At 34.8% G+C, this 21,934-nt stretch overlaps 2 protein-coding genes across 2 annotated transcripts; one reads left to right on the top strand and one right to left on the bottom strand.

Moving 5' to 3' along the window:
- Positions 1 to 785: 785 nt before the first annotated feature.
- On the bottom strand, positions 786 to 8,076 carry LOC121418908 (tubulin epsilon and delta complex protein 1-like). The gene is made up of 6 exons (XM_041613102.1): positions 7,766 to 8,076; positions 6,984 to 7,310; positions 6,129 to 6,365; positions 5,148 to 5,234; positions 3,683 to 3,895; positions 786 to 1,920 (listed from the first exon to the last, which is right to left on the bottom strand). The coding sequence occupies exons 1-6, from the start codon at positions 7,913 to 7,915 to the stop codon at positions 1,546 to 1,548; spliced, it is 1,389 nt and encodes a 462-aa protein (XP_041469036.1). The 5' UTR covers positions 7,916 to 8,076; the 3' UTR covers positions 786 to 1,545.
- Positions 8,077 to 8,316: 240 nt separating this feature from the next.
- LOC121418907 (DNA polymerase epsilon subunit 2-like) lies at positions 8,317 to 19,779 on the top strand. The gene is made up of 14 exons (XM_041613101.1): positions 8,317 to 8,491; positions 9,986 to 10,086; positions 10,607 to 10,760; positions 11,274 to 11,430; positions 12,630 to 12,713; positions 13,238 to 13,294; positions 13,863 to 13,984; positions 14,392 to 14,654; positions 15,090 to 15,204; positions 16,161 to 16,238; positions 16,375 to 16,483; positions 17,760 to 17,936; positions 18,467 to 18,534; positions 19,259 to 19,779. Exons 1-14 carry the CDS (start codon positions 8,427 to 8,429, stop codon positions 19,281 to 19,283), a joined length of 1,575 nt encoding a protein of 524 aa, XP_041469035.1. The 5' UTR covers positions 8,317 to 8,426; the 3' UTR covers positions 19,284 to 19,779.
- Positions 19,780 to 21,934: the final 2,155 nt, after the last annotated feature.

The following is a 21,934-nucleotide window of genomic DNA, read 5'->3' as shown; positions in this document are numbered from 1 at the left end:
GTGCATTATACTCAAATTATAATCTAAATGCAATGATATATAATAACCAACAATGGTACACTACTACATATATAATAGTGAAGAGGGTTATGATAATACTTATTAACAATAATTATCAAAGACAATAATGAGCTGCTATGATTTCCATTTCTATTATCAAATTTTGCTTGAATTTCCTCAGCCATTTCTCCTCCATGACAAGCTCATAGCAGTTATCTCATATATGTCTATCTTTCACTATCTACATATATATAGATGTCACCGGACCTTCCTCCATATGAAATAAAGCTAAAATCAAAGTCAGGGTGGCACAAAACCCTTTTTCTGTAGGTTTTATGACATCATCGAGCTACACAAATTAAATTTTCTATCATTGTTAGGGATACTAGTTTGGGCTGAGTAACTCAATGTGCCTCTATTGCCTAACTGAACTTAGTTGCCAACATTTAGAGTTTTATCTTTATTACTATATTGTTATTATATACTTGTTTAATAGTTTGTTTGATTTTTTTATTCATACTATTTCCTTTTATTTTAATTACTTGTAAATATTGTGATTGCATTTGAATCAATTTAAGACATAAATACAAAAAAATCTCTTTCATGCATTTTTTCAAAAGCATACAACATAATCTACCCCTCTTCCTTACACTCATCTTTCCTTTCCCCATCCCCATGTAGCTCTCTTTTTTCTGTTTCTCTCTCTCTCTCTCTCCCTATCTTGTTCTTGCTCTTTTTTAATAAATAATTCAATGTGAAGAATGAAGAGGCTACAGACTATAGCATAGATGAACTTACACTTTATTTAAACTTTCTGCCTTCCAAAGTTGAATTGCAATTGGTGTGCGTGTTGTATATAAAAATTCAAGGCAAATGAGTGAATATCTAAACCTCCTGGCCCGTATTCTGAAGTCAGGTATAACTTAGACCGCGGTCTAACTCCGTGCTAAAATTATCGTGAGCCAAAAATTAAAAGATTCTGTTTATATTGCATCTTTCTTAGGTCTACTATTTTGTTTCGTTTTGCTTTTATACGGAAGAAAAATATGTTAGTTGTCATTCCAAGACAATTATGAACAATTTGGGTGTCATGTGAGTTAATAAAATGAATGTGTACTGTTAGGGATTTGTGCCCCGCTTGGCTCTCCATAGTTAAACCACAACTTTAAACCAGGGTTTAATCTAAACCAGAGTTCAGAATATGGGCCCCTGTATTCTGTATATAACCTCTCTCATAATTTAGCTCGTTCAGAATATACATATCTATACTTCGAATCCAGCTTTGCATAGTCTTTCACAAATTCTAAACCACTGTTGAAACCCCTCCATAGTTGTTGTGCATGCCCAATGAATATAATGGAAACACATTAATCCTTTGCCTACTGGAACCAGGCGGTGCCTGCACATAGTCTATTGAAATTCAAGAATACAGTAGTCAATTGATTAAGGGGAAGTATATATAATTGAATCACATTCAGTGAGAATTTAAGTATATAAATATCCAAGAGGGGGATTGAAATAAATTTCCTTTGCGAATTTGGACTGTTATGTTCCTGATGATGAATAGCTAGTCTTTTCTAACATAGGTGGGATGCACACAACATTCATCAACCCTTCTGCAAAGCCATCTAATATTTGCTGCTGTTTGAGTTTAACAGTGTCCAGCTCTTCTTCCAGCCTTCTTGCAACATCAGACATTCTCTTTATCTCATCACTGATGTTGAGGGTATTTGGAGGGAGAGGTTCAGCTTTTAAGCGAGCATTCTTTGTCTGTCCAGGCTTGAAGGAAAACTGAACCGATGAAAGAGGAAAGTTCTTTGTGTGCTTCTTCCGGTGTTCTTCAAAGCTTTTGGTGAGCTGAGCTCTTACTGCGTTGTCCATGTCTACCTTTCTCTTGTGTATGTTGGATTGATCAGATAACTGCAAGAGAAAATGAAAGTGATATTACTAATATAAGTTGATGCATAATACTCTAGATAATCAATGGACTCAGTGGCAGACCGTGACCCGGAGGAGACAAAGCATTGGAGGGGCACAGCATTGTTCACAAACAATACAGTGCCCCTCCAATGCTTTGTCTCCTCCGGGTCATGGTCTGTCACTGAATGGACTTTTGCATGAACTGTAAACTTCCTTCTCAGAAATCCATGAAAAAGATGTGTCAAAAACCAGGAAATAGATAGAATGGTTGTTGATAAATATCTTTTTAAAGCAACACAATTGTTTCCTGTATCCTGATTTCAATGAGAACTAGAACCAAAACAAACAATATTTCCAAAGAAACAATACGCTGTCAACTTGAAGACAACATGAAAAGAACATAACATTATAGAATTGCAGAATATATCTTGTGCAAAACTACTCACCACTTCAAAATGAAATTTGCTGTCTGTACAGTTTGTTGTTTTTGGTTCTTATGAATCATATATCAGAATTTGTCCAATTTGTTTATTAACATATATGATTATTAAAAAGAATTTACAATTAACCAAATATACAAGTAATGTATTAACAAATTACACCAAAACATTCAAATCAATTTTTTTATTCATTCAGCAATTTAATATCACATTTCGTCATAGTCACTGGATATCTTGTATTATCAGTTAAGACCTTTTACACAGACAATACTTAATGTGTTAGGCAGCTATTTATCTTTACTTATGACTGTATTTGGAGAGTTTACTTGACATCCTACAACACCCCTCCACACTACCAACCCAATAGTAATGTAACTTAGAAAATCCTGAATCATAGCAGAATGACCACTGCTTGGTCAAATTGTGCAATTGCGACCAAAGAATCGCTTGTGAAACAACATAAAATGGCACGAATTGTCCTTGGAGTTGGTACACGTACTTCCACAGATTATGTTTTGAGTCAGTTGAACTGGACATCAATTGAAAATCGGTGGAAAATGCAATTATGTATAAAGCTGGTATATAAAGCTATAAATGGACAGGCACCAAAATACCTGACCAATTTATTTGACAAAGTGAATTCTATTCATAGTTACAGAACCAGAGCTGCAATAACTGATGGACTTTTGATACCAAAAGCAAGGACAAATTCTGGCAAACAAGCTTTTTCCCATGTTGGTGCAGTGGAGTGGAATTGTTTACCGCATGATGTAAGGCAGGCACCTTCCACATACACATTTTCTGCAAGATTCTGGAAAGTGACCCAAAACTAGTTAACACCCCTCATAAAATTCCTCTAGTAAATGACTCACTCACCTAATACAGTAAAATATATCTTACATATCTATATTTCTAACCAATTTTAGTATACCAACAAACAATTTCATGTGCCTTACTCCATGCGGTTGCTGATTCCACTCCACTGAACTATATGTAGATGACAATAAGTTTTATGTTCATGTTCTGTAATTGTTTTCTAATGTATTTTTTGTTATTGTATTCCAGGGCCTCTAAGTATAACAGTGTTTGAACAACTGACAGAGTCACCCTGGTAAAATAAGACATAATAAATGAATAAATAAGTAAATAAATCTATTCACTGATCTTCCTATTCAATTTCTTGTGAAGCAATTATTTCATATATTCCATTAATATTTCATGAACTATTTACCTATTTCCATACTGTTCTTTTTTATCATTCTCCTTATGAAGGGGTCACTACATTGAAATTTTCATCATGAAATTATTATATATGATTTTACCTGATTGACAAGGTCATTGACCCCTCTTGATTCAAGTTCATCCTCCAAACTTTTGCACTCTCTGGTTAGTTCATTCTCAAGATCATCTAGTTGCTGTAATCGTCTAGATAACTTTGTGGTTGCTACCATGTGTTGGGCATATTGATTGTTGGATGAGATGGGTGGAACAGCGCTCTCTGGATCAGACGACAGTTTCGCTTCGTGGACGCTCACCTGTGGTTGAAGAAATCACACATAACCATAAATGTTTCAAAGGATCACAGCTTCACAGTGTGGAAGAAGAAAATAGGCATAAATATAGTCAACCTTGCATAAGTTTGTGAAATTATCTATAACAAAATTTGTAAGGATTCACAATATAGTGTGTGTATTTTGAGTGTTTGACAGACGTGTATCAATCAGGTATGATTATTTACGTCACCATCCAAAAGACGTGATCAGGGCTCGAACCTCAAACCTTTGCATCAATTTGTAACTTCCCCACAGCTTGGATTACAGGCGCAAGCCACAACGCCCAGTTGTGGGAGCACAATATAATTAGAAATAATGTGTCCTATAATCAGTTTTAGTGATGAAAGTTATTTTTTTAAGTCACAGTTATTTCACTAATACCAGTATAGATTCTGTCTGCAAGCACAGACTCATATTTGACACTTCAACCAATAACAGGTCTGGAGTAAAGACTAGCTTCCAATGACTCTGTCTGTGTCAAATAACAGCCAGCCACAGTACATAGTGAATCTAGTCTCACTAATTCAGACTCTGCATTATTCACTATGTGAACTGTGAAAACCAAGGGTATGTGACTGCAGAGTGTAGACTAAGAAGATCCAGAGGCAAATTTGACTTTAATTTGAAAAATTATTCTACTGGTACTTAGATTTTGAAATGCAATACCTTTGTAATACATTTCCATCAAATCTTTACAGGTAATATATATTTTGGGCAATGATTTGAACTCTGAATCATCAGCCTTGGGTGTTTCAGTGATTTCAAAGGCAAAAAGGTCTTTTGAAATACAGAACAATTTGAATCAAGAGGGATAAAATAATATTCATCTTTTGAGGATGAGAGAAGAGAGGAAGGGGGCAATGAAATCCTACTCAACAACTTTATATCCTGTAATTAAATGCCTAGTATACCCAGTATATGAGGAATTTCTTCTAACTTTTGCATTGTTTCATAAAATGGTATTACCACATGATACCCTGGTATTACTTCTGTCGCACTTTTTTTCTCCATCCAAAATTTCTTTCAGGTTTTCATTATTTTTCCCCATGTTTATTCTTCTATTCAGCTTGCTTACGGTAATAATTCGAGTGAACATGATCTTTATTGCACTGAACACAATGTCATTTCAAATATTACACAAAGATTACAGCCCTAGTTACCTAGGGCATTAAGCTTATTGAGTTAAAAGGCTTATAATTAGATTTTTTTCCAATTTGATTACAACTCTACTCACCATCCACTGCCAAAATACAGGCTCGGCTTCTTTCCAGGTTACACATGCTTGAAGAAGAGATGCTTGTTTATCAAGGTGCAAAAGGTACTAAGAAAAATACAACAGAAAAAAAATCTTTACTTATACCGTCCATGAATAGCCTATCCTTAGTCACTAACAATTGAAGAAATAATTGAGCTGGTTTCATCACTATTACCATCATTAAACTATACTGTACATGAAATATTACAAAAGGAAGAATGTAAATAGTAGAAGGCAGACTGACCAACTGATTTGATTTTGCAAGATTCCACTCTATAAAAGCACTGTAGACTCTGACCTGTCAGATTTGATAGCAAGAGTTTATCTTGAAAATTAATTTCAACTCTTTCTACTGGTATTGTTACAGAGAGGAGTCTTTTGAAATAATGTTATGGAGTATTTCTTAAAAGGTTTTTCAAGTTCCATCCTCCATAACCTTGACAGTAGGGCACTTACAAGCCTGGATTGATCTTCTGAAGACTGTTGTACTGTTATAACTTTGGGGATATTTTATGATTTACGTCAGCAGGTTATATCACTAAAAAGTCTCACAAATCAGATTCCGAGAAGTGTTATGCTTATTTTACAAATCAGCCAAGCCACACCCACTAAAAAATAACATCAGATCAGAAATCTTTTTGGGGGGCCTTAACCATTCATAAATCAAACATAGTGTACATGACAGATGGGGAGTTAAAACATCATCTACTCTATTTTATCACTGGAGTATTGTCACCTAAAATATTTTGGCACCATCAAAGGTGACCTGTACCTGTAGGGTGTGCATAGTTAATGTGAGGAAAAGGACAATGCAAATAATAGGTGTATTTTAAAGCTTTTCAATAATAGATGTTCACAAAGAGCCTTAAAACTGACATAAAAAGATGCTTAGGAATTTACCCTTGATACATATCAGTAGATGTAACATGAGTTTGTGTGGGAATAAAAACCCCATCTTACTTGTTGTAACTGCTTTGGATGTCTGAGTATAAAGGTCTCCCATGCTGTAAGATGATTAATAGGACTAGGATGTGGCATGCTAACGCCTTGAGTAGCTTCATGTATGTGATGCATTGCTGCACATAGACCTTGTTGTTCACAGAAAAGAGCCTTCAGAGTTAACTTGAGTCGCCCCATCAGCCACACAAGGTATTTGGCCTGTCCATTGGGAGACGATGGGACAGTCTGCTTTAGCCCCTAAAACAATAGTTTGAAAAGAGCAAATATTTTCTGATGCGAGATTAGAGGATGGATTTAATAATGTAACATGATGAAGATCAGAGGATGGATGAATAAAAATCATTTCAATATTACTACCGGTAATTAATCTTTAGGCCATAGCTATGCCATTTGAAACAAAGAGATGCATTGGTGAATTAGTTGGGGATAATTTCTCACTTTTTATTCTTAGATTTATGAGTTTTGATTAGGCCTATAGTTTCTTGCATCCACTTTCAATCAGTGTAGCTTAACTATGTAATACGGTATCTAAAGTTCCCACAAAATCATCTAATTATTTCATATGATTAGTGCTATATATATTTTTGTTTTGAATTTAGCATAATGCAATTTGGCTGTAAGCAATTTGAGAAAGGTAATGTTTTAATCTTCAGTATGCTAGATTTTGTATGATAAATATCATCAATAAGTATCAACCATGTTCGTTTATTTGCATTGATAAATCAAATGAAAGAATACAATTTCAATCTAACCATTTATTTTAAGATTAAAAGAATGCAATTACTATAACTTAGGTCCTCTTATTTTCTTTTAAAAAAATTAGGCTCTACATGTATCTAAAGTGTTTATCCTCACCTGAGATGAAGTCTTGTCATTCCCTGAATTTAAGGCTTTCTGAGCTGCTCCAAGATGAAAGCTTGAAATTGATTGGAATGAATCTTGTAGCTTGATTTTCACCAGTTCAGACACAAAGCTTGACTTTGCAAGGAGCCATCCTATGGCCAGGAGGATGTCTCTGCTTCCAACATCATCGCCATGGAAACCAGGGCACCTGTAACCAATCTGGTAAAGTATTGACTGAAAATCTGCCTTTTTGAAGCTAGTCTTTGTAGGTTTGTTGATAACTGATAACTTAAAGTTGAGTTGCAGTAGTTCTTGGAGTAACAACCACATTGATGAAATCTGAGTGAAATAAGAAGGTACATGTACATAAATTACAACAATAAAAAAAAAGGAACAATATGGCATTTCTGAGTTTAGCATTCTTTTAGTAAATGATTTCTAATTGTAACACACAGCTCAACAATGGAAGTTAATACCTAATCATTCAAATTAAACATGAATACAAATAAAGCTCTAATCCACAAGTTGCAGTTGATACAGTTTACAAATTTGGTTTTAGTAGATCTAGACCCTAATGAGGAATATTCATTTGATCGACCTTCTAAAAAAGTCAAAGATTTAGACAAACTTGGGACTTGGGTCTACTAAAGTAAAAAGAATTTCCCTCTTGATTTTTTATTCAAATCATTTTACTCTTTGAGTCTGAGTTTGAATTTGATTTTCATAAACGCTAATCTGCTAATTAGAGTCAAGATCTACGCTAGAAAAAAAGTAGAATGACTAGATCTACTTACAGCTTCAGGTTGATCAAACTTTGCTTGTCTAAACTGCTCAGGGGTAATCCTGGTTATTGAAGAATGTGAATTCAGAATATGACAAAGTGCTGCAATTACATCCTTTGCTTGATTCTTCTTTCCTTGGAATTGTTTGGAAGATGCCATCATCTAATTTCAGTTATATTCAATGTACGGGATGGCCACATCAGGCATTTAGACATCAAACCATCCAGATGTATTCCTCGGTACTAAAGTGTCTAGCTGCAATCGCTATCTCTCAGCGTTTACCGCGCCGGTGGCTCGGGCGGTGAAATTATGAATGTTCCGTCGAGCGGCTTTGGTTAACGCGCGACAGGGGTAAAGAAGTTAGTCTAGTTCAAATCTTTATGAATAAAATTTCAGGTACAGTAAATAGTTTAATCGGATTCATCGAAAATTCAATCCTATATTTGAATATTTTTTTCGATTTTAAAAAATCTAACATGGGAATCTACTTTAAATTTTATTATATTGGATGGCATTCTGAGAAGAGGAGTAACAATTAATACCTTGAGTCTAAAAAGCGGCTAAACCGCGGGAACTTGTGAAATTGAAAAGGTACCTTAATCAAACTCTCTGCGCTGATACTACCGTGCATGTTACGGGGTAATTTACTCTTTTGAATGTGTTTGACTTAGATATGGCGGACAAAGTAAAGGCGAGTATTTCTGCAGCATTCAAGATGAATGGTCTTGCACTGAGAAGGTGAGTTCAAAACTTGTTTCTGGGCCTGGGTCACTATTTTTTATTTGGCAAGTTTGGCAACCAAATTCAGAATCGAATCACAACCACCAGGGCAGTGGCCGTGCAGGGTCACAGCCACAGGCTGGCCAAAGAAAGGGCAGTCTGACGCCAGCCACACCCCGGTCTGGACCGGCGCGTCGTTGCCAGCTGGCTGCTTAGGTTAGCTTTACTTTTAATGTTTGATGAGTGTTGAGGCTAAGCATTTTGTGTTTCAACAAGACAACATGATTAAAAAGATGTGTTTTGGGGTATTTATAATTATTGTGAAATGCCTGCAAGTGCAAGCCATTCATGTCAGGCTGGTTAAAATTAAATTTGATTCACTTCGTACAAAAATTGACGAGGGGTTTCCAAAAAAGGCAAAACCATGACCATGATTTGGCCAATTTGTGATACTGTTACTTCCCTGTCCCTGGACTTTTTTGGGAAAAAAGCATGAAGTTCCCTAGACAGCTGGCAGCCGTCTGTTTCGAGGAGTTTTTTAACATTTTATTTTTTTTATTTCTCCTCGTACACAGACGGCTCGCTATCGTGCAGCCACCTTTAGGGGACTTGCAATGCAAAATCCCCCCGTCGGGGCTCTTCAATTTTTGTCTTTAATGAATAAAAATTTTGAAAGTTAACACAACCAAAGTGCAAATTAATATTCCCTCTTGGCATTAATTGCCAAAAAACGGAGAAAAATCAAGTTAAAAGGAACAAAAACAGTGACTTACCTCGGCTGTCGCGCAAATTCACTTCCCCGTTTTATCCGATCTTAAGTACATAAACATATGGCCATTGAGTCCCCTGTACAGATCGCGCTAGAACTTCGGTCTCTGTATTTGGTAAATGAAGCCAACGGAGTTCAGCTGAACAACCAACATAACAGAGACCGAAGCTTTTGGTCTAGAAGTTCCCACATTCCCAAATTTCCAGAATTTCAAAGACAGATTGAAGACTTGATATCGGATAACTGGGGGAAAAGGTGTGCAATTAACTAAAGTTAGTTACAGCATAATTTGCATTGCAGTCCTTTTTCTGTAAGTAATAACTTATAAGTTAACAAGTAACTCAATCGCGTAGTGTATTAACTCGGCTACGCAGCTTTTCGCCATGAACGTCAAGCTGGTAACCGATGACATAGGAAGGAAGAATTGTACTTCTAACTTAATCTGTTATTGGGGCTGGCTGACCCTATATACTAGTATCGGGCCTTTTTGGTTAAAGTAGAAATAATTGCTGAGTTGGGATTCAAACTCAACCTCACAATCATAAGTCTGATGCTCTAGCCTCTTACCACAAGACCACACAATTAATTGCGTATTTTCAAGTAATGTTTATTGACTTTTATGTTGCAAAAATATTAATTGTCTACAGTGGTTGACAACAATTCATGTGAAAGATGAAAAAAAAATCATCATTTTGCAAATTGTTTTTCAACTTTTGTAATTACATGTTTTTTTTTTATTCCAGCAATGCACTGAAATACCTTGTTGCAGCTCTCACACCAGTCACAGAAACAGAAAGAAATCAGTGGGTGGAGAAAATCATTGAAGCAGTACAGAAACAGCCTTGTAAGTATACTATGAATATGTATATGTAGTTGATAATCTTTTTCAACAATCTTTATAGGTCACTTAAATTGATAGTTCTCAGTTATTTTGCTATTTGTCTGAAATGTGTTTCTCCTTCTTTCCCATTTTCATCTTAACTGCTAATCAAAAACAAATCCCCATGGAAATAAATAGAGTAGCATCTAGAAGAATGTAAAAAACAAAATCAAACATCTTAATGTGTAGTGACACATGTTATATTTAATATACGTCAATGGTTTCTTGTTTTGATTGGAATCACAAGTTGGGTTTCTTCTCATACTGAACTGATTAGAGATAGCTTTGATAATTGATATGTAGGCCTACATTAAATTTTATGCATGATAAAAGTAGAATATTAAAAAGAAATAAATGAGCATAAAAATGAAATACATAGAATCTTTGAAAGCGAATAGAATATGAATAAAGAATAGAGGATTGTAAATATTTCTATTATAGAAAGCTAACTTCCTTTTAAATTGCGAATTTTTTGTTTATCTAGTATCTTCTGCTCTACTGGATAAGGCTATAATAGAGGCTGCCATTGAAGAATGCAGCGATGGAGGGAAGGAAGAAAATGAGAAAATGTTTAATGTCATCGACTCTTTCACAGTACCAAGATACACTTACAATGCAGACAGAAAGAAATTCCTTGTGTAAGTACATCCTTGCCTCAAATTTCTAGTGCAGAAAATTTTAGTTTATTTTACACGTGACATCTACCAAGTTAGTTTGCTCAGAATATTTTGGTTAGTTGCAGTATTTTTATTTAAATTTTTAAAGAGAAATTGACTTTTGTGTTATGTTTAGCATAGTTTGTCATGAGTGAGGCTTACTGTAGAAGCTGCATCATAGCTATAATAAGGAACTCAAGATTTTTCATCCATGATGCAAATCTTCTGATTGGGGAAATAGGCCTTACTGCATATGAATAAAGTGATCGCAGCATTAAAGGAGAACATATTCTGTGCATATTAGTCATGATGTGATATCTGAACCTCCATAATGATTTGATAGCCCATCCTGTTCAAACAAGAATTCTTGACTTCGATGGAAGTGACCTTCAAGACGCAGATCTATCAATGACTGTGTTCATCTTCATGTATGCTTATAATTTATAAATATCTCATAAAACTATCCTTTGCCTTTCACCTTGATGTTTTCTTCAGGAGCAATGATGCCCCTAATCTCCATGCTTCAGCAAAGTACAAGGCAGATCTGTTCCGTGAGAGGTATAACATCCTGCTTCAAAGGACATCCAGACATAGTCTGTTCTCTCCCCCTGTCCAGGGTGCTTCCATTGAAACACAGGGAAAGAAGTTTCAGGTGAGTATCATACCAATCTTAATTTGGGAATTTCCATTAAATGAAAATCAACTTTTTTCTCCATCTGAATCTCATTTTTAACATCACCTCAAGAACTTTCAAGTCATGATAAATTGAGAGTACTACAATTTTTCATCTGAACTGTAAACCAAGATTAATCATTTCAAGAAGAACCCATGTATAAGGGATGAGCAATAATCTTTAATGAAATTGCCCATTTTGCAGTAATACTGTAAGGGAGCTATAGAGGAAGTGAAGTGAATATGAAATGAAAAAACACACACACACACACCAACTAAGGATGAAACTCTCAACAACGCACCCATTCCTTGAAAAATTTTGTATAGCAAGAATAAAGTTTTGTAGAGGAACAAAGTATAGAAGGTAGATCAGCACAATATGAAGTTTACTGAAATAGATTGTTTAACTGCATAAAGTATGGGAGATGGATCCCAGGGGTAGACCTTTATAATGATTAATGAATAATGAAAACAAATAAAGCAAAAACCACACTTTCTTGAAAATTTAAGTTTAGAATGTAGATCAGTATGCCATGAAGTGCTTAAATTAATAACTCATGGAAAGGGTGCTCACAGTGAAACATGACAACTAATCATATTGAGTGAAATTTCACTGTACACTTCATGAAAGTTACCATTTAATCTTGATGATCAAAGCAAAGAAATGAATTCTGTAGCCATTATTGACATTTTGCAGATCAATAAAGTGATTTTGTCCATTATCAGCTGTATCAGCTTGATTTTGATACTGTATATGACTTTTATTTCTTTAATATAGACAAAATCATTGCATCACTCAAGTTTTTTTTTAATCTGATTTAATAAAGGACTTTTGTTATAGTTATTCTAGTTATTCAGTTACCAGTATCCTTGGACTCTATAGGTGGTATTCTCAAAGATACATTTACCTCAAGGTTAATCAGACCATAGTTTTATGGAGCCCCAACTGCCATCACATAAATTTACAAAGCATATTTTTTTAATCCTGCTGAAAAAGTTGTCCAAAATTACTTTTGTCAAAAATTGGAAGAAATAGATGATTGTTGTCTACATTAAATTTGAATAAATTGTTTGGGACATATTTGTCATGGATATTGAAGAAATAAGATTAACACTGGCATTTCATTCAAATATGGAATGACATTGTTATCTGTTTTTTCCCCGTTTCTTTGTCTTCAGTTAAAACCAGTTGAATTTCTCTTAGGAAGCACAGCCAAGTTAGGAGAACTGATTGTATTGGGTATGCTAACACAGCTCAAAGAGGTTAGTGAATTTGTTAAGACATACATTTGAGGATATCTATCACATGTCTTCCTGTGATTATCCAAATGTTGTTTTGAATGTCTTTTTTTCTTTATTTACAGGATTTGCAATTTTTTCCACTCATATCATATTTTTGACATACTCTAATCAGTTATTGTTACACCAATTAATGTTCAGAGAGGATGTACATTCAACTTTGTCATTTGGCTGGCCATTATCGTATCGCCAATTGTTCCCATAATAGGAATCATAGTTTGGGGAAAGGACAATTTTCATTTTGATACACATATTTTTATTTTTATATAAAAACTTTTTTGAAGTATTAAATAGAAAATTTAAGACTGTTCCTATTTCTGAAAAATTCTTAGTAATTTGTTCCCATTTCTTGGCTCTCAGGGTTGTCAGGTATGCTTTCTGTATGTACCCCAATTTTATCTTTGTACAGAAGCCATATAAAGTCATTAATGTTGACATGCTGTTCATGTCACTGACATACTGTACTTCTCTTGTATTTATTTTTGCAGGGCAAATTTTATTTAGAGGATCCTACTGGTGCTGTTCAACTCGATCTAGCCAAAGCAATATCCTTTTAAAAATACATGTTGATTAAAAGATTAACCGAAACTTGATTTCAATAAAATATTTTTTGTATTACTCAATGAGTAGTATATCTGGGCTGGGGTTAAGCCAAGTGATCAGTATATAATCATTTTTTCTACTGCATATGAGTGCTCAGACATCTTATGCATGATTAGACATATACTTGTATGCAATCTGATTATATGAATCCTAGATTCATCTTGTAGAAATCTCAAAAGGATTATTATTTTCTTTGATGAAATCATTTGACTTACCAAAAACTTTTATTACACCCGAATCGGTCACATTTTCTTTTACCCCAAAATTTGAAAGAGAAAAAGTAGACTAAAAAAAAATTATCTTTCCTAATCATTGACAATTCCTATCTAAGAGAATTTAATACACCTCTAGAACAATGGGACAAATTTTTATTTTCATTTCAAGGGGGTTTAGATTGCAGAGGAGACATTTCTGCATTGATGCCTGATGGTGATTTTAATTTGATACTTAGATATTCCTAACGTTTGCTGTAGACTCTAGTATGACATTTCCTTGACGGGTGACATTCACCAGTTTCATACAGGTTTATTTACAGAGAACTGTTTTGTGTTAGCGGAAGGATGGTATGAGGATGAAGTCTTCCATGTCAATGGCTTTGGATTTCCTCCAGCTGAGCCAGCAGATACAACAAGGTATGTTACAATTTCAATCTGTGGCTTTCCTTATATTATGCCATGGAGGTAATTAATTGTGGTGTTGTGGATTTCCATAGGCAAAATTGACTCAAGTCAGTTGATATTCTATGTAAAATTAGTTCCTGATTTTTACATAACAATAAAAGTAATTATAATACCAACTTGCTTATATAGCGGATATCACGACTAATTGCGTCCCTAAAATATCATGAACCTGGAACCTTTGAATTAGAAGTCTAATTGGGCTAAATTCACTTCTGTCACTGGCCATCTTTTTTGTTATCAGTGTACATGTACCATGTAACACATCATTTATGTTCATTGGTACATTCCCAGATGGTCTACTGATCATTGCTTTCTCATTTTAATGAATTATCTCTCTACTGTATGTCCTTTGCTCACAGGTCCTACTTCGGGAACCTTAATTTCTTTGGAGGTCCCTCTGCAACCTGTGCCAAGTCTTCCACCAAGCTCAAGCTGCGTGAGCAGGAGAATGAGGATGCCATGATGGTCTTTCTCTCTGATGTCTGGCTTGATAAGGTGGATGTCCAAGACAAGCTCCGGATCCTTCTCACCGGTTACTCTGAAATGCCTCCCATGTGCTTTGTCTTCTGTGGAAACTTCACCTCAACACCCTATGGTCCCAGTCACAACAAGATCCTCAAAGGTATAGAGATTGTGCGTCTCATTGACATTACTGCATTGTTCTTAGTAACATGTCATGTCTGACTTTGATATTTATGCTGTAAATTATCTGAAACATCAATAGGAATAAATCAAATCATGGCAATGGTGTTCTTATTGTCATCATGTGCCACGCCCACTCCAATGAAGTTGGAAAGAAAGAATGTTTAGCTTCTTCCATAAACTCATACTCATTGTTTTCCTGGAATAATAGAAGCATGCATAAATTCTTTTTTTTTTTAAATATAAAATATAAATATGAAAATAAACTTCCATCCATAAAGAATTCAGCTTAGTATTTCACATACTACAGAACCTTCTTTTGTCTGATTCCTCATCATTATTACAAACCTTTTTACATGATCATGTCCACTAATACAATTTAAAATGATGATTCTTTGTTTATCTTTCTTTTCAGAATCATTCCAGACCCTTGCTAACATGATCTGTGAGTTCAGTTCCCTGGTAGAGCAGAGTAGGTTCATCTTTGTTCCTGGCCCAGAAGACCCAGGTCCAGGAAATGTCCTACCAAGGTATTCCTTGAATGATATTCTACCGATAATACCACCTCAACAGTTTCTGCACATTGAATATTACACAGAACATGCAGATATTAAACATTCTATCCAAAACTATTTAAAATATTCTCTTTAAAATTATGTTTGAGCTTAAGACTGTTTACAAACTTCTAATTAAATGGTTTGGTGTTCTGATTTTCCAATTTTGTGAAAGACCTAGGGGATGTTTCACAAAGATTTAAGTATGACTTAAGTTGCACTTAAATGCCGACGCATACATGATATGCAACGCACGATCTTTTTGATACACAGTAGTACGCGTCCTCATGACACGATCTGACCAATGCTGTCAAGCCTTTCATACAGTATGCAACTCGGTATTCAAGTGCGACTCTAAGTCATACTTAAATCTTTGTGAAACACCCCCAAGAAAAGTTTCCATAAATGTTACAAGCACTGACAGGTTGTCCTTGTCTGACACTGAGAGATACCATAGTAACAGTAAGCTACCTGTGCTTCTCGGCCAATCAAGACCAAAAAATTGTTATCAGATCTGAGAGCTTGTCAGATGAATGTTGATGAAACGCTTAGCAGTTACGGTCCCGGAAATCCTATAAATTCTAAACCATAAATTCAAACATGGTATTTGTGTTAATTTATTTGCAATATTTGAGTATGATATTCTTTGATCTCAATGTTTGGTGTCATTGACAGAGCTGCCAAGTAGTACTGATTTTCAGTATTTAGTACTGAAAAGTGAGAAGAATACTGATAGTTTTATGTAAAATACTGATTTCTAAAGTTTCAGTTGTATGTGTGGTCCTATGGTATTTTTTTAAAATACTGATTTCCTCACCAAAATACTGATTTTCAGCTTAGAAAATACTGAAATGTTCCTTTTTAAGGTTGGCAGCTCTGCATTGATTTCATGCTATTTTACAGAGGATATTTTTGTTATTTTTACTTCACAGACCTCCAATTCCAGAGTGCCTCACAGAAGTAATTACAAGTAAAGTTCCTACTGCAGTCTTCACTACAAACCCTTGCAGGTATGATTATTCTTTGATTCATAAACCTTGCTTGTCATATTTATATTTTTATGGAAATTGTGTGATAAAGATGCTAATAATCTATGTACACATGAAGATACATAGCTGAGTATGTTATTATTTTATTTTCCCTCAGATTACAGTATTGTACACAAGAGATCATCATCTTTAAAGAAGACATTGTCATGAAGATGTGTAGGAACTGCATCCGTTTCCCTGACAACAATGATGAGATTCCTGATCATGTAAGTCTCACTGGATTTTTCTCAGCTTTCCATTCAATAAATTGCTCAATGATGTGCAAGATATTAGTATGGGATTCAAACAGTTGTCATCCTGTCATAGAAGTTACCCAAAGTATATGCTTGATATCAGTGGCGGACCGTGACCCCGAGGAGACAAAGCATTGGGGGGGGAAGGGCATTGTTCACACACAGTGCAGTGCCCCCCCCCACCATCATGCTTTGTCTCCCCCGGGTCACGGTCCGCTACTGCTTGATATGACCTTTGGGATTTTACATTCCTCCACCCACTCAAAGGTCATAAAGGCTATGGCAAACCTGCCAACCAGTACGTTTTTGGCGTATTTAGTACGTGTTTGCAACCAAAATATGGCAGTATGTTTTTTCTTTTAAAAATATGTTTTTGTGTAAAAAATTGATAATTTTTTTTAAATTTATTTACAAAATCGTAATTTATTGAGAAAAAAATCATCTTTTTGTCTCTATTTTATAAAACTTACACAAATATGGTTATAAGATCAATGTAATTTAAGATAACTTCTTTTTCAATCATTTCGTTAAAACCAGGGTGAGATATACACATGTTTAATTTTTTTTTCATCTGCAAGAGCAGTGTGCATTTTAGCTTGCATGCAGCTTGAGCACCGCGATGAGCGAGTGCGCCACGCATTTTATTATGAAATACACTTTTTTTGTGAAGAAATACTCTTTTTTATCACAGAAAACACTTTTCATTCCCCAGAGGTTGGCAGGTCTCCTATGGTTCATCAAGATGAATCAGAACTAAATTTGGATCATGAATGCTTATGGGAGTGACAATTAGATTGGATTATGAAGTTTTATGAAAATTTCTGAGATTAATTGTGCGATATATTTCAGACCTGGCAGCGGCCAAGGCATGGACCCAAGTGCTCACAGTCGAATAATCCATCTAGTTTTTAATCTAAAAAAAATTGTGTGAGGCACACTTTAGAGTTTTGCAATAAGATTTTCTCTTTCCTTTATTCTGTTTTTGCTAAGTGTACACACAAAAAAAGGTTATTTAGGGGCTTGTGCTATTTGCTAATTAGAAAAACAATCTCCCTAAAATAACAAAAGTGCCTTTTTATTGTTTTGGGTTCCGTACAAAATGAATGTGGTTTGTTGTGAACAGAATAATGACCCCCCCTGGCAAGAAAGTTAACTTTCCCTGATCTTGGCCTTGAGCCCCCCAATGTTTACCTTTTCCTTGACATTCAGTGTAGATAATTACCCTCTCTCTTTTCCTAATTTCTTACAGTTTGTGAAAACCATTGTATCACAGGGTCACCTATGCCCCCTGCCCCTCCACGTCTGTCCTGTGTACTGGGCCTATGACAATGCCCTACGGATCTATCCTCTGCCTGATGTCATTGTCTTAGGGGACAAGTATGACCCTTTCACTATCACGAGTGTCGGTACAACATGCACAAACACGGTAAGAATCAACACTCTAAATTTGACATAGGAAAGTGGATGTGATTTTTAATTGCTTGTCCTGTGTATTTTCAATATGACGGATTAACATTTAATCTTCATACTGATTATTCAATTAAAATCTATGATATACTGTACTATCAGTAGCATCAGGAGTACTGTAATGGTTTTCCAGTAATGTAAAACGTCTCCATTGTATTGAATTCAGAGAACTCACCTTGTCTCTTTCATTTTCGAACTTAGAGAAGAAAAAATCAACATAATGAAAGTACATTCAGAGAGGATCAGTAATTCAACATTTTGTATTTGTTTTTTTTTTCTTTGTTTTTGTTTCTTTCTATTTTTCTTCATGTTATTCTTTCTTGCTATCTTATATTTTGTTTTCTTTCCATCACTCTTTCTCTCTCTTTCTCATATTTTTTTTCTGCCCCCCACCTTTGTTTCTTTTATCATCTCTCTCTCTCTCTAAAGTAATTGTGCCTGTTTACATGACCTCACTATAATTGTGTGCGATTGTTTTCTTTGTTGTAGGGATCATTTTCAAAGAGTGGGTACTGTTTCAAAGTCTATTATCCCCACTCAAAGGAAATAGAAGACAGGTATGTATTACACTCAATCGTATTAGTTTTCATTTTGGGACTTTGTGGTTAGTATCGGTTCACACTGCATTCCATACATATGTACATGATATGTGTTGAATTACATTTATACATTTGTCTTTGTTAATTCAGACTTGAGTGTTATCTTGCACTTAGTGATTTGAAAAAATTAATCTATGTTGATATTTCGGTTAAAATTTCATCATTTACATCACTAAACCTCAAATTCTATTTTCATATCCATCCGATTCATGGCTTATTAAAAATAACCCTGATAGTATGAACACAACTATGTGGAGTCAGAAAGGGCAAAGACTCTGTCTAGGTATGCCTTCCTGTGTCCAGATATTGTTACTACCTAGATCTATTACATTCTCTTGATATGTTATCCCAACTAATTACTAAAAACAGATGGAATTTCAAATAGGCTGTATTACATTTATGCCCTCTTAACATATGAACCTTGAAGCCAGTCTCTGACTTAAGCACGATGCAGTTTGTTAAATGTAAATTCCTCTGTATTATCAACACCATAAACAGGGAAGTAAACTGCTTTACAAAATGTCATGCCAGTTGTAGTTTTCAGATAACTGCAATTTAAAAAAAAATATACATTGTTTCATTAAATCTATACATTGTTTTGTTGTTAAAATAGAATTAAACAGCTTTGAAAATGAAATTTTATCATACCAATTAGATATCATTTTTTTCTCTTTTTATACAGCAAAATTGATGAAATGCCTGCCTGAAGTCCTCTCTAAAAGATGCCCATATCTATGTATGATGGAAAGAACTATGTTTCATTGACTCATCGGAATTCCTTGGTACCCATGAACTTACCCTTTATTTAGATTTCATAAGATAATGAAGATAATTGGCCTGAATTTGTGAGAATGGATTTAATATATTTTCTTTTAAGACATGCTTTCACAGCAAAACAAAAAAGATTTGCATAAAGATGGAAATACTTCAGAAAAGAAATCATATATTTCACATTAGTTCACTTAGATTCCCAAGTGTCCATTTGAGTTTTATATATAGCATCATAAATTTTTCAGAGGAGTCAATGGAAGTTTGAATCCAGCATCCTACATCAACAAATTTAAAAAATAAATTGTCAACCACATGTCTAATGGGGGAAAATAGCAACATGTAAAACAGAAAATTATAACCAATAGCAAGTTAATGCAGACCAACAAATCTATTATAAATCTAATTCCATTTTTTTTAAGTCTTGAGGGATTACATTTTTTTTTACCTTTTTAATACAAATAGCTAATTTGTGATAGATTTGAACAATATATTTAGAAATTAATACCACATTTCACTCTTTCGTTTTATTTCTTTTTTCCCCGTTTCTTGGTGGTATAACTATTTGGGTGCCACGATGTCCCCTCCCATTTATACACCAGTGCCTATTATAGAAAGAGTTGCAAACTTAACTATTAAATACTGAACAAGACCCAATTTTCAACCAATCAGAAGCTGCCATTTAAGTAATTTGTTTAATACAGTCCGACCTCTCTTATCCGGCCTCCCCTTATCCGGATCTCTCTATTATCCGGACGCACACTTGCCGAGATTTTTATTTTTTATTCAATCTAGTACTGGTACGTGAGGAAATGAGATTTCAATCTAAACTCAATCCTATACGTAAACTCACTTTGATTACCCTACACCAAACATATTTTTCATGAAAATATCTCACCCAAATCACCAAAAGAACTTTAGGAATGATAATTTCCAGTAAATCAGGGTGCAGCGCAAACATTTCATCACGTTTCTCTTTTTGCTTCGCGGGAAAAACAACACATGTCTTGCTAGCTAACTTTAGGCCTCAATACGGACAGCGCCATCTATCATGTTTGAGCCTACAGTCAGTGTAACAATGGCTGACATTGTGAAGCTGCGATACCCGCCGCGATGATCTAATTTTAAAACTTGGTTTCATCGAGTCATTCTCTTATGAGGTAAGCTCGATGTATACCTCAGTCATTTTAGCAGGTAAATTATCCAAGAGTTTTGGCCATCGATCGATTTCATTTCTATAAAAACACTGCCTATAATTTGCACTGACTCTGCAGTGAATATTGTCTTTACCGTACGCCCACTACTGTAGCTACCGCCGGTGGCCTGGGGAGGCAGCTGGCAGCACAGCTGCGTGTATTTAATATTGGCTCTCCCAGATCCGGATAAATACCTTATCCGGATTGGTGCTGGTCCCGTGTCCGGATAAGAGAGGTCGGACTGTATATGGTAAGGGGTCCTAAAGCTATGCACCATTCATCGCGCATATATGCAATTCAATGGCAAAAATGTGCACACTGTGTGGAATTGACTGTAGAGTGACCAACGATTCCTATTGAATTTTTCAACAGATGCTGCAATAAATCACTAAATGCAGAGTAAACTAGCAACCGTTTGTAATTTTGGAGTTATATTCACTTTCATTACTTTATTTCCTTTAATAATATGAACATATTTTAGAAATTGAGGCACAGGAAATACTATTTCTTTTCTTGATAAATAGAGTGTGTAGCAATAGGACCCCTTTCTACATTGAAATCAAGAGGTGTTCGGAAAATATGGCAGGATTTTCTTATTAGTGAGTTTTGTGATATTTTCTTCTTGGTCGAGGATCTTCAGAATATTTACCACCAAGCAGTGAAAGATAAATTGCTCAAGTATTAAAATTGGCATAGTTTTTATTGTTTGTAAACAAAATGTGTAGCTTTAAATCCCCCATCATAAATGTTTTTTGTAATAACTGTTTTGGCAAAGGGCACAAAACAATTTTCAACAAATTTCAAAATACTTTTGTAATTTATAGTAAGCAAGATCGTTATGATACCACTTCAGTTAAATGCTAGTCCCTGCAGATTAGATTTTGGTGGTTTTGCAATCAATTTCAAATCATTTTATATATTGCTTGTCTTGCTTCTGAAGGTTTGAATTGATTTGATTTGCCAACTGTTAAAAAAAATGATTGATTCTTGCAATTGACTGTGACTAATTATCTTGTCACACTCCTTACTAGTCAAAGCTATTTATTAAGTGAAGTCCCAAAAGATTTGACATATGAAAGATTGTTTACATTTGCAAACTTTTCATTTATTATTTTATGGGTATCTTTGGGAATCAGTTGATTACTTCATCAATTTATGCCATACCAGTGTCACTCAGCTCGCATATTGCTGATAACTGACTATTAATAATACTGAAGTCGATTTTTAAGTTCAACCTCCATTTGTTTACTTTTATACTATTTTAATTAAGTGCTCATGCTGTGATAATTTGAGAGCATTACAACTTCATGTGCACTAAAAAGCAGACAAATATAAAGAAAGGTACCACTTCTTTGAGGTCAGACATAGTTAAAAAAAATAATAATTGCCCCTAT

Source organism: Lytechinus variegatus, chromosome 7, assembly GCF_018143015.1.
Source record: "Lytechinus variegatus isolate NC3 chromosome 7, Lvar_3.0, whole genome shotgun sequence".
NCBI classification, from domain to species: domain Eukaryota; kingdom Metazoa; phylum Echinodermata; class Echinoidea; order Temnopleuroida; family Toxopneustidae; genus Lytechinus; species Lytechinus variegatus.
Note: the sequence above shows the minus strand (reverse complement) of the source record. Positions and strands in the feature narration are given on the sequence as shown.